Here is an 11,888-nt window from a genome sequence, read left to right as displayed (position 1 = left end):
TAAAAAAAGAATGAATTACAGAAGAATTCTGGGCACATGTGGGTGCTGCGAAGAGCACTTCATGCTAATATCAAAGATTGAAACAATACTAATTTCATGAACTTTAATCATACTTTGACTTAGGAATGAGGTTCATTTCCATCACAGTATTAGAAACCCAAAAGACATGGAGAAACTAAACCATAGGGAAAAGAAATAACTGGTTTGTTCTTAGTACCATAAACAGTTGCCAGCTCAGAAAAAAATAAACTGGAGTGTTACTTCTTTCAAAACAGTTTCCAGCTGCTTCCACATTTCACAAGCCATCAGGCCTCATAAAAAGTGCATACAGTTTGCTTTGTACCTGAATGAAGGATTATTAAAACACTATAAATAAATTTCTTGATAAAATTACATGGAGGAAAAAAAAGAAACCTGCATTAGTATACAAACATATCTAATTTACTCACACAAATCTGCTGTGGCAGTTATCTCAAGAAAACCATTTTATGCCACATCATCAAATTACAGGGTCTTCAATGTCTACCTTGTCAGTTTTTCAGTATTAATTTTCTGCCTTAGAAAATATTTATTCCAAAATGTGAAGCTAGGACTAGAACTTAAAAATGAGTTTCATGGTTGTACTACTCAGTTTCTCCCATCACCGACACCACAATATTACTACTACTTAAGTTATAGCACATTAAAATTATATACCTTCTTACTGAAATTCATGAAGTCAACTGATTATGCACAGAAATGAAAGGAATAAAACAGGACATATACACCAATTCACCCATCAACTACTGCCTTTAATAACCAAGTAAATTAAACATTTTGTGATACTCTTCATCCCTAGACACATACATCTTAATTACTTTCAGATATACTTATATTAGGCCACATTATGCTGTTACATGTAGCAAGAATCTGCTTTTCAGTCTACATATAAAATCGAAGAAATACTTAAAAATCATGTATTTTTTTGTGATGTAAACTGCAAAAAAAGTTGTAATGTATGTACTGATCATATCTGATTATCTTGAAAAAGTTTAATTCCTGTCTCATGTTTTGTCCTTTTTATAATGTCCATTTGCGAAATTATAAACTCCAGCATTCATGACAGCTCTGCTGCCCTTGGTCCATGTAGCAGCCCCTGCACTTGGAATAAGGAGTGTGAACAGGAGATTTTGTTGCATCCATGTTTGTCAAATCTGTAATATCAGACTACACACACAATTTCCTTTATAGAAAACAATTTCTATTTATTTATAGAGCACTGATTTTCATGGACCTTTTTCACACTTGGGTGTGGCGTCTGGTAAGTGACTTGCTCAGAGTTACACACATTTAGGCGGAAGCTGAAGGAAGCAAGACTGCACCACTATTCTACTCTTTTCTTCTGTTTGACACATTTGATGCCTATAGCATCACTTTTTTTTAATAGTATGTTGATGGAGACTGGAGCAGCAGGACATTTGGCATAACTTTAGGTTGTGAAGTGCAGACTTGGCTGAAATATCTGTTTTTTAGCAGCTGAATATTACACAGTGGGATGGGAAACATGATTTTTGCTGTCATGAAGTTTGTAGTTTCTCTGGTGGGTGTGCAGTCATAGAGTTAGTATGTTTAAATATGGAGGCATGTTTTTGTGTCTTTCTGTGGTTCTGGCCACTCACTGCTTTTGTCAATTCATCATGGATCCTTAAGGACTACACTTATCACAATATCCACTTCTGACTCTTCTTCATAACACATTCTTGCAAAAATTATACCAATTTGGGAGACTTACTAAATCACAAACTTCCCACAACCTGGGAATCCAACCAAAACTTAGATACAGAAGTTTAATTTCCTAAGCTTAACCAGACTAGAAGAGGGGCAGAGAGAGGGAGACAGAGGACCCATTCAAGACATTCGTCTCCAAGATGTTCAGAAATGACAGGTATACATCAGTAGTTATAAACTCACTTATAATCTGGGTCCAACCAATGGGAGAAATTATGAAATAAGGCTCTGAAAAATCTAGAAGGAAGCTGAAACCCAAAACAATCATGCAAAGGAGGCCATGAAGACAAGAGGTGCACAAATTCTCAATTGAGGGTCCAGACATGTTAAATGAAGGTATAGACTGTAGACCACGTAGCTGCAGCCAATCTATTTGCTGTTGACATAGTTCTAACAGAAGCAGCAGAAAAGAAACAGAATAGGATACATCTTGCACACTTTTATTGCTGGGTACCTCTGCCCCCCAACCCCCACACTGCTTATGGTGCAAAACAAGTCCCCCTAGTGATATTTAACTGGTGATATTTTTTTTGTGGTCCAGTTAAAATGATCCTTCATCAGGTTCAAGGCACCTCCAAATGACAGGTCTTTTGGAAGAGAACAAGGCGAGTATTCTCAACCCCAGAAATAGTGTCTAGTCCAATGGTGGACCCAGTCTGGTCAGTTTATGTTGAGGTCTTCTTCTCTGGACATGGCGATGGAGGGGTGTGGCACTCTCGTTCTAGTGCAGGAGTTCCAAAAATTGGTGACTTTGGAAATATTAAAGCTTGTGTTGCCTGGTGAACAGTGGTACTGTACAGACCGTTTACATTCAAAAACAAGAAATTTGTATGTATTTAGAAATCACTGTTTGATTCTCAGATACCTCAATGCAGGCTGTCTGGCTCTTGGACAGCCACCGCCTATGAAATAAAGTCAGCAAAGAAATTGATATCTGCTTTATTAGTGCCCAGTTCCAGGATGTCTCAGCCACTCTAGATGGGAAATTACCCAGTGAAAAAGTGAAACATTCCTGAGATAACTGCTCTTTGGGGATGCACTATTTTAATCCTCCATCAGGTGATAAGGAACAAAGAGTAATACCATACCAGGATATAAAGCAGCCAATTCAAATGCTACATCCTCTTCTGGAACCCACTGTTGAAACAGTGATCTGCTAGGAAAGTAGAGGCCGAGAAACTGAATCTTGATACCAGCAGTAGAAGAGGAACAACAATCGTGGTATAACCATGTTAGCCCCCTGAAGTTAGTGGCATCTGTCCTTGAATGTCTCCCACAGAAGATCCTATGACTTTTTGCTTCTTACCTACTTTTCCCCAGAAGACTCCACAAACTCCTTTGCATCTGTAAGACTTTTGAGACAGATGTTTAATGCATACCTAAATTCATCTGACTGACTAACTGGAGAAGAAAATGAGCTACTAAACTCTGGAGGTAAAGAAAAGACTGCACATTCCTAGTTCTCAGTACAAATTTCATTAAAGGTAGCATAGTGCTCACAACTGCCAGCATCATGACTCTCTCTTAAAAAGAAGACACAATGAAGATGGGAATTTTAAAGAGGACTCTGATGGCTGCAAGAAAACTTAAGTTCTCCGAAAACATCATTTTAGGAATCGCTATTAAAAGACGATGTGAAGAACAGTCTGTACACAAAATTTGTGTTGTAAAAAAAAAAGACCACCTACTTTAGGTGAAAAAAAATGGTAGGATGCATGGTGCACTCTCTTATAACTGGGCTACCTCCCAAAGGTCATGATAAAAGACTGCAGCCACCCACCACTATAACATCTGACTTTACAAAATGATCAGTCTGGAGGAATATTTCCCTAAAGTTGTCTCTCATTAATATGAATTCTTACTGCAATGGTTGTTATAATGAAAATCATTTGATCAACAGTATACCATCACTATGGGAGGGGCTCCTTGGCACTGGGATCTGGTCCTACTTTAACAGTAGAGAAATGGCTCAGATAACACCATAAGCAAGAAATGTCCACAACTACTACAGGTCAAGTGTGTAGCTCAACAAATACCACCAAGGCTTACTCTCAAGGATGGTGTGGGGAAGCAGGGAAGTGTCATTTTCCTTGTACTCTTGTGAGGCAGGAGACTGTTCAACATCCCAGAAGAACAACTATGATAGTAATCAGGACAGTTAGTGATGAGAAGGCAAGGGCTGCTGCATTCTTAAAACACTGAAAATATCTAAGGCCAGGGTGATGGTGGACTATTTCTATTCCATGAAACTCAGTTTGACAAGTGCCAACTTGATGAATCCATTTCCATAAAAATGCACTCACCTATAAGTGAGTTTTAAACTACAGACCAAAAGGAAAAATATAGTGTCCAAAAGCATTTCTATAGGACTAAGCACCATGCAACCCTCATAACGGGAATTTCAGTCACCCACAATCTCTTAATTACATCATCTCGGGGACTGCAACATTAGCATTAACAAAATTAAATTTATTATTGGCTTCTTTTGCCAACTGTGGTCTGTAAACTGTCCACCTTTAAGACTGCTGCTTTTGATGTATTGCAACTGATTATTTTTTGCAGAATTGATTTTACTGAGTTGGTACTCAACCAACTCATTTTTACTGAATTCAAGTAGACCAACCAAGGGGCTTTAAGCCTGAAATAATTAGGTATGTTATTACTGTACCAGATAATCTACGAAAGGATCCACTCCTTGATGGGTTTTGGGTTAGAAATAGATATTTAACAATCAGAATTCAGCACTGTTTTCTGTTAAATCACAGGTATGGGGATACCACACATCACACGATACATATCAAAACATAACATGACTACTTAAGTGAACGTCTCCATCCCACTAACAAGTACTTTCCTGCAAATCAAGAAATAATTAAGGTTTCACACTTAAATAAGTACACCTTTAATATAAAAATGTACTTGCCTGACTTACAAAGAATTCCCACAGGTGCAGCTGGTGCAATAGCCATTTGTTCATAGAAGGACAGTATTTCTGATCAAACAAGGACGTTCCTCTCATTGACTGACACAGTACAACATACTGAATACATCAAACTTCAGAGACTATTTTTGACGGATCCTTGATTGGGATGAAGCACTACGAGCTACCCACATGACAAAAATAGCTGAAGAAATGGAAAAGTACAGGACCATGATAGCAGAGTCCTAGAGTAATGACTTCCCAAATGCAACATGGCTCCCCAAGCCAAGGTTAAGACAATAATTCTCAGCAGAGATGTGCACTGAACACCAAATGGTCATAGCACAGGTGTCTATAAAGCAAATATCCTTGAAGCATACACTAGAGGCAACCACTCCTCTAATGGAATGAGCTATGACTACAGCATGTGTCAGTGGGTGATTAGCCACCTGACAAGAAAAATACTGCAGTTGACAATCCACTTGAAAGTCTCTGCTTGGCAACCACTATCCTTTCCCTTTCAGAATAGAAGGACATGAACAATTGGTGTGTCTTCCCAAACTAATGCATATGGTTCTGGTACCACAAGAGCACATCCAAGATGCGTTTTCTCCCTGGGTTGCTGTCACCACAAAGGAAACATGGAGATTAAACAAGGGATTGAAGCTCTAGAATCCTAAATGCACAAATGAAGGCTACCAAGAAAATTGAAAATTTAATGAACTTTAATTCCACCAAGTTCAATGCTCATTACAGGAGGGTGAACTCTTTTTTTTTTTTTTCTTCCTAAAACTTTCAGATAAGGGGTGAAATCAATAGGAAATTTTGCAGAAACATCATTCCCTGACCTTTTGCAACAATCAAAAAAAGGGAAAGTAGCTTGTGCCAAATATGTCTGTCTCTGGATAGAAGATCCTGATCAGAACCATTACCTAAAATTTACAACTTCAGAAGATGACTAGAGGACTGACAACTGTGTCTGCCAGCTTACTCAATCTCTTGGGAACTAAACAGCTGGGAGAATGATATTGCTTGGACCTAACCAGAAAAGAAATGTCTACCTGTACAGGATATATGACTTTGTAACCTCATGACAAACTGTGACAAGACAGAGACAGTCCTCAGGAGCAGTTTCTTATCCAAGGCATTTACTGCAGGAAGGATCAGCAGCATAGTTGAGTTCTCCAGCTTGCAAGTAAAGCTTCCATCACCAAAATGTGTGACTCATTCTGCTGCAAAAAGGTAATAACTCCAGAAGGAAGGTGGAAATCGTTCATTCCAGGGCCTTGTGACAATCCATGAGTGTGTGGTGGCTCAGAAGGCATAAACTCTGCACAGTCCACTGCAGAATCCAAAACTTCAGGCATGCAAATAGCAACAAAAAGATCACGGACGTCACCTCAACCTGGACCACATGTTTGACCATCATCCAGTTAGCCAAAGTCATGACTTCCTTAGCTCATTCCAAGAGCTAAGAACTGAGAAGGAAGTCAGTCCAACTCTAACCAAATAAAGATCTCTCTCAACAGAGATCGGTGAAGCTGGACAAAGAGATATGCCCTCCTAAAAAATAATATCCCAGTGTTTGTTCCACAGTTCCATCTTCAAAGAGGACAACAATAACCATGCTATCCTGCATTGGCACACATTTGAGTTTGCAGCCCTAGTCAAAACATAACAGTCAAAATTACAATGAGATGCATGATTGTATAATGTCAAAGATGTACACAGGCTCATAAAAATCTTCCTTGAAATCAAATTGAAGGAGGTCCTTCAGCCTATCCACAGCCTCCCAAACAGGTAAGACTGGAACTGGGAAAAGTGAAACGAATAGTGGAGGATCTTAAGCACCTACATTTTACAGGAGTATGTACACATACATGCACACACACACCTTCTTGTCATATCTGTCCAAAGCTATAGACTCTCTGTTAGGTGTCAAGGTGGCAAAATGCTGTGGTCTCCAGTACCGATGTTGGAGCACAGAACTCACGCAGATACCTAGCTGCTTTGCTCACTTAGTCAATGGCTTGGAGAGGGTACTGACTTGAAAGACTAGAATATAAATGCCTCTAAGCTGCCTTGATGACAAAGAAAGACCGGTTCCTGGAAGGTATAACACGGAACTCCTCTAGTTTCTTCCTTAACAATTCAGGATCCTTCAAATCATCATAGGAAACAGAGTGGCAGGAGGTACCACACTTCCCCATACTACCTACTGGAGTAAGCTCAAATGCAGTCTCACAAAAAGATAAGCAGGCAACTAACAAGCAGGGTGAATAGAAACCAGTTCTCGACCACATCTTATTCAAAGGAAGTGTATCTGGGAAGTGACAAGTTTCAGACTTCATACCTAAATGGTGTGCCCCTCTAACTCAAGCTCCCAGTAAAACAACAAACATTTGTTTGATGTCTAGGCACCAAGTTGCAATCCCTGTCATAGGACTACCTGCTGAATTTTCTTCAGCCAGGACCTGCCAAACTCGTGGGCCTGGGAGTCTATCCCAGGATGAGTTTCTTTGGTCTTCTATACTACCTATATGTGACAGGATAACTCACGGGAATGCTTGCCAGGATCAGGTTGGTAGACCATGGACTACAGTCAATTATTTGGGAGTAGACAGTGCAAGAGAACATGGGAATGTATTTTACAGGGTGGGACTCAAGGAATGCATCTCTCACAATTTCATCATCCTCAACAAAGGACTGGTTTGGACTTGAGCCTTCACCAGCTGAGAGCAAAATCACCATCTGCAGGGTTTGGAAGACAATGACTTAAACAAATCTTCTTTGAGGAAGGTCACATTTAAATCTATTCTTTAAGGTGTTTATCCTTATGGAAATGCTTTGACTTCTACCAGGGTTGAACGGAGGACCCTCGTGCCACTCATCAGGCAAACAGTTAACTGCAGCCATTTTCTTGGTCGTAAAGTAGGCTGACAACTCTTGCCTTTTTCAACTTTAAGTCCTAGAGCTTAACCTCTATTTGTAGTAGCTGACCCCAGAGACAGTACAGCTGCAATGCTGGTCTTGGCTGACAATTTGATGGCCACACACACTTAATACATTGATGTAGGCATGCAAATGTAGTACTTTACAGACAAGGATCACTATCCAAGCTGTGTGAATGGCCAAGAACAGGTGGATTCTGGGGATGCAAGTGTTTATGAAGTCAGCATGTTAAATCATATTGTATGCTGGTATGTGCAGGCAGACAACTCAGAATGCAGGATTTTACAGAAAAAATTGCCAGATTCTGACAGCAGGATAAGACATACCTAACTTTTAACTCATCATCCAACATCTATGTTTCAGGCTTGTCAGACACCCTGGAAATATGTACAGTCTTCAGAGTGATGCTTTTTCCTTGAATCCTCTTCTGACTACATCTAGACGAGTTAGATGGTGGCAAAAACATGTCATACTTTGTATGGTATAAGCAGCAATCAACAGTACTAAAATATAATGCTGTGAAAATGCTCAAGACAACAGAGTTTAACAGTGACCACATTACCCATGGCTAGTTAAGGCCTACATATATATGTATTTTTTCAGCAATGCACAAAGACATTTTTCTGTAATGACAGCTAGGAAGAGTTCAAAATAGTACGGGTGCTAAGAATGAACTGAATTGTGCTTGCAACTACACCCAGAAACCCAGCAAGCACAGGGTCAATTGTGTGGGCAACAGCAGGCATGGATGTAGTAAACACTGGTACTGCGAATCTTGCAGTTGGGCAGAATACAGAGGACAAGTGATCAGATCTAAGATCCAATAATTAGTACCATTTAAAAGTAGCAGTAGTTGTTAGTAGTAAATACTGCCACTTCTCTGATATAAATGACATTACCTATCTACAGTCAGTACAGTTTTTAATATATTACAAAATATACACAACTATAATAATGATGATGCCATTAAAATACAGTTGTTTATCTTTTAGAAAGCTTTCTACCAAGGATGCCTTCTGACAGCAGATACTGGATTCATAATTTGGGCGAATACTGACAAATGGTTGAGCGTCTAACAGCATTACAGTACCATATGTTTTTTCTTTACTTTTAAGACAGGTAAAGTACATTATGAGGGAGTGTTTAAAAATTCAGAACATAGTATTTTCTTTCAAAAATTAATAATAAAAAAAGTTGTATACTTTCCTTGAAAAAATGTTGCTGAGAACACACACAACTAGCAAAAATTGCTACTTTAAAATGGATGTGCTGTCTTAAGAGACGTCAGGAAAACTACAGCTGCTAATAGAGCAAACACTTCTGGACTATCACTTAAAATGCACAACTCAAGTTTGGACTTCAAGTGAAGATTTACATTCTTGTTTTTGCTACTTTATTTGGAATGCAGCTCTGGGCCTTTAGGATCATCATAAATCTTGAAAGGTGTACTTCCAGTGATCACCATTTCCACTGTGACTTGTAGGTCATTAAAGTGTCAAATGTCACCAAACTGATACAGTTCATATACATATGCGTACAGCTGACAGTCTATAAAACATCTGGTGCATGTTTTCCATACTCTCCTGCATTGATCATCTCAGGTTTTCTTTCTTCGTCTGAAATTAAAACACAAAATCAGCAATTTATTTTGGTGTAATAATTTAATAACTTTTTTCCTGTTCTGATTCTGCTTGGCCCTTAAAATGTTTATTGAAATATGTACAAATAAAAACAAAATTATACCATATTATATGTAAACATAAAAATCAAACCACTATGGCAAAATGTATTTTATAAAGAGGAACGCATGCACATATACAGAAAACAGACTTTACAACCATGAAGTACAGTTATAAGAAAATGTTTATCATAGTTGCAGGTGTTGAAGTTAGACCACTGCTGCAGTATGATTCATCACGTATGTGACTACAGTGCCAGGTGGATATCTGTCCATCTGGCTTGACATCTATAAGTTTGGTACATCTTTATGGCAGACATCCTTTTGCACTTCATGGACATCAGGAGGATGTATAGCTTAAAGGGGAGAGCCACCCATATCACCTTCAATTATTTTTTATGAACTTTTCTTTCTTTTTTTAATAGAGTAACATTTTACTGATCACTACATTTTCATTTTACATACTGTACAATCCACAAGGATGGTGCATTTGTTATTTTTATAATATGTTTATATAATATTAATAAATTATCCTTATATCAGGCAATCAATGATTACATTTAACTTTCAATAACTTGTCATTGTTACACATGTAAATTCATATACCGCAAACTATTCTATTTAGTCTTACACTCCAGTTTGATTTAACATTGCTCCTTAAACACTTAATCATGCAAGTTAACTATTTACAATACAATCCAAGATCAGGACTTAACTAGTCGCCGTACTGCTTTATTTCCACTATATCACAAATCTTAATGCCTAGAACAGTAACTTCATATCCTGTATTATAGTCTACTTTATTAAACAGATAAACATCTGAGGTGATTTGTTCTGTGTAAATATCATTTTCAAGCTCAGTTTCCATTACTGAATCCCAACGGCCCATTTTTCTAAACTAGGATGTTCCGTTTCAGATCTATAATATTTCTCAGGTCCAAATTTTAATCTCTGTAATAATTTTTTTCTCTCTCTCTTACTAATGGTCTGTCTGTTTTCCATTTTCCAGTTATGGCTTTCTTAGCCACTATCAGCACTAAAGATAGAAATGCTTTTACCTCTTTAGTACATTAGATTTTACACTAAATTATAAAAAACATATCTATACTGCAGGTATTTTTTTTTCCAAGTACAAGACTTAGAATATTGTTAAATTTAGTTTTGTAGTGAAGCATCATCATACATTCTCAAAATGTATGTTCCCAAGAACTTCCTTCTGAACAATGACATCTCCATCATATGCCTCTAGTCTGTGGGTACATTTTATTTCAAGTCTCATGGGGGTATAGAAGTAAACATTTCCTTGCAAAAATTCAATTAGTTGCATGTCTAGGGATCATCTGTAATGTTTTAACCACTCACTTCACACTAGTTTTAATTTTACACTGTACTGTTTTCTCAAATGGTTATCTTCTATACGGTACTTGTTACTCTCTTACAGTATGTCACTTCTGTTCTGGCCTCAATTAAAATTCTACTACATGTGGCTTAACAAATTTACTGTAATGCACTCGCATATTTTCTTTCAATTCTAACAGTAGATCTGTATATTGATCAGAGTTCAATAGTCCAAGATTTTGACTAGCTTCATCCCATTTTATTACCTCATCTCTCGTCTGCTCCCAAAATAATCAGTTATATTTTTGTCAAATTCTCAGAACATTTCACCTGTGTATTTCTCATTATTACATATAGTATAGCCTACTCAGTTCTTCTTTTTATCCAAGGTCTAACTTCCTTTTAAGACTTGCTTAACAGTTTTATGTATATGTGGCTGTAAATCACACTATTTATATTCCTTTCCTAACTCTGCCCAAATGTGATCTTGCCGTTGCCTCAACAAGCACAATGCCCATCATGCTTCCATTTGGGCATATATGCCAAGTCCTAAATCAAATATGTTAATCTAAGCAGTGTAGTCTCATTGTATACCTCTAAATGTGGAAGCCACAAGCCATCCTGCTCCTTTGTTAGTATTTGTTTTTCCTACTGAACTCTTTCTCTTTATTTATCCCTCCAAAAAATCCTTAATTTCCTTTTTCATATTCTTCAGTATCTGATGTCTCAGGTGACACACATATGACACACAAGTCTGACCTATATAAAGTAGGAATGGGACCAAAACATCTTAAATGCTTGCATTTTATTGTCAATGTCCACACATATATCCATAGCCTTATCTTACTTGCATCTTTTGGCCAATTTCTTCCCAAATTTCTTTTGTTGTTTGCTCAGTATCCTGTTTTAAACTAAAAAAGTAAAAAAAAAAATCCCTAAGCATCTTTTCTTGTCAGGGCCCCACATAAAGATGAAACTTTATACTAAGTCATGTGTTTCATAGGTTTCATAGGTTTATACTAGGCTATCTGCCCTAAGGCATTTATAAGCCTAGCCCAAATTTTTGTGGCTTATGCCACCCCTTATATGAAAAAATACTGTGCCCATTAGTTTGTTGTGCCTCTGTCCAGCAGTGACACAGAGATGATTCCCGGGGTAAACCTACGATCTCCCATCCACAGGTCTAGATTTCTCTTGAACAGAGTCAGCGAGGTGCTCTGCCTCACATGGACC

The 11,888-nt window shown here is 37.9% G+C and overlaps 1 protein-coding gene across 2 annotated transcripts in view; it reads right to left on the bottom strand.

Annotated features, from left to right (window-relative positions):
- Window positions 1-770: 770 nt before the first annotated feature.
- GOLM2 (golgi membrane protein 2) overlaps window positions 771-11,888 on the bottom strand; it is a gene marked incomplete at its 5' end in the record, with an annotated part of 949,689 nt that continues 938,571 nt past the window's right edge. For both annotated transcript variants that reach the window (XM_044078256.1, XM_044078257.1), the window contains 1 exon segment: window positions 771-9,255. In XM_044078256.1, the coding sequence (XP_043934191.1) occupies window positions 9,188-9,255 (68 nt within the window).

The sequence above is a fragment of the Protopterus annectens genome, chromosome 7.part0 (genome assembly GCF_019279795.1).
Source record: "Protopterus annectens isolate FY-2018-M chromosome 7.part0, PAN1.0, whole genome shotgun sequence".
Taxonomy (NCBI): Eukaryota; Metazoa; Chordata; order Ceratodontiformes; family Protopteridae; genus Protopterus; species Protopterus annectens.
The sequence above is the reverse complement of the archived record's forward strand: the minus strand, read 5'-3'. Positions and strand labels throughout refer to the sequence as shown.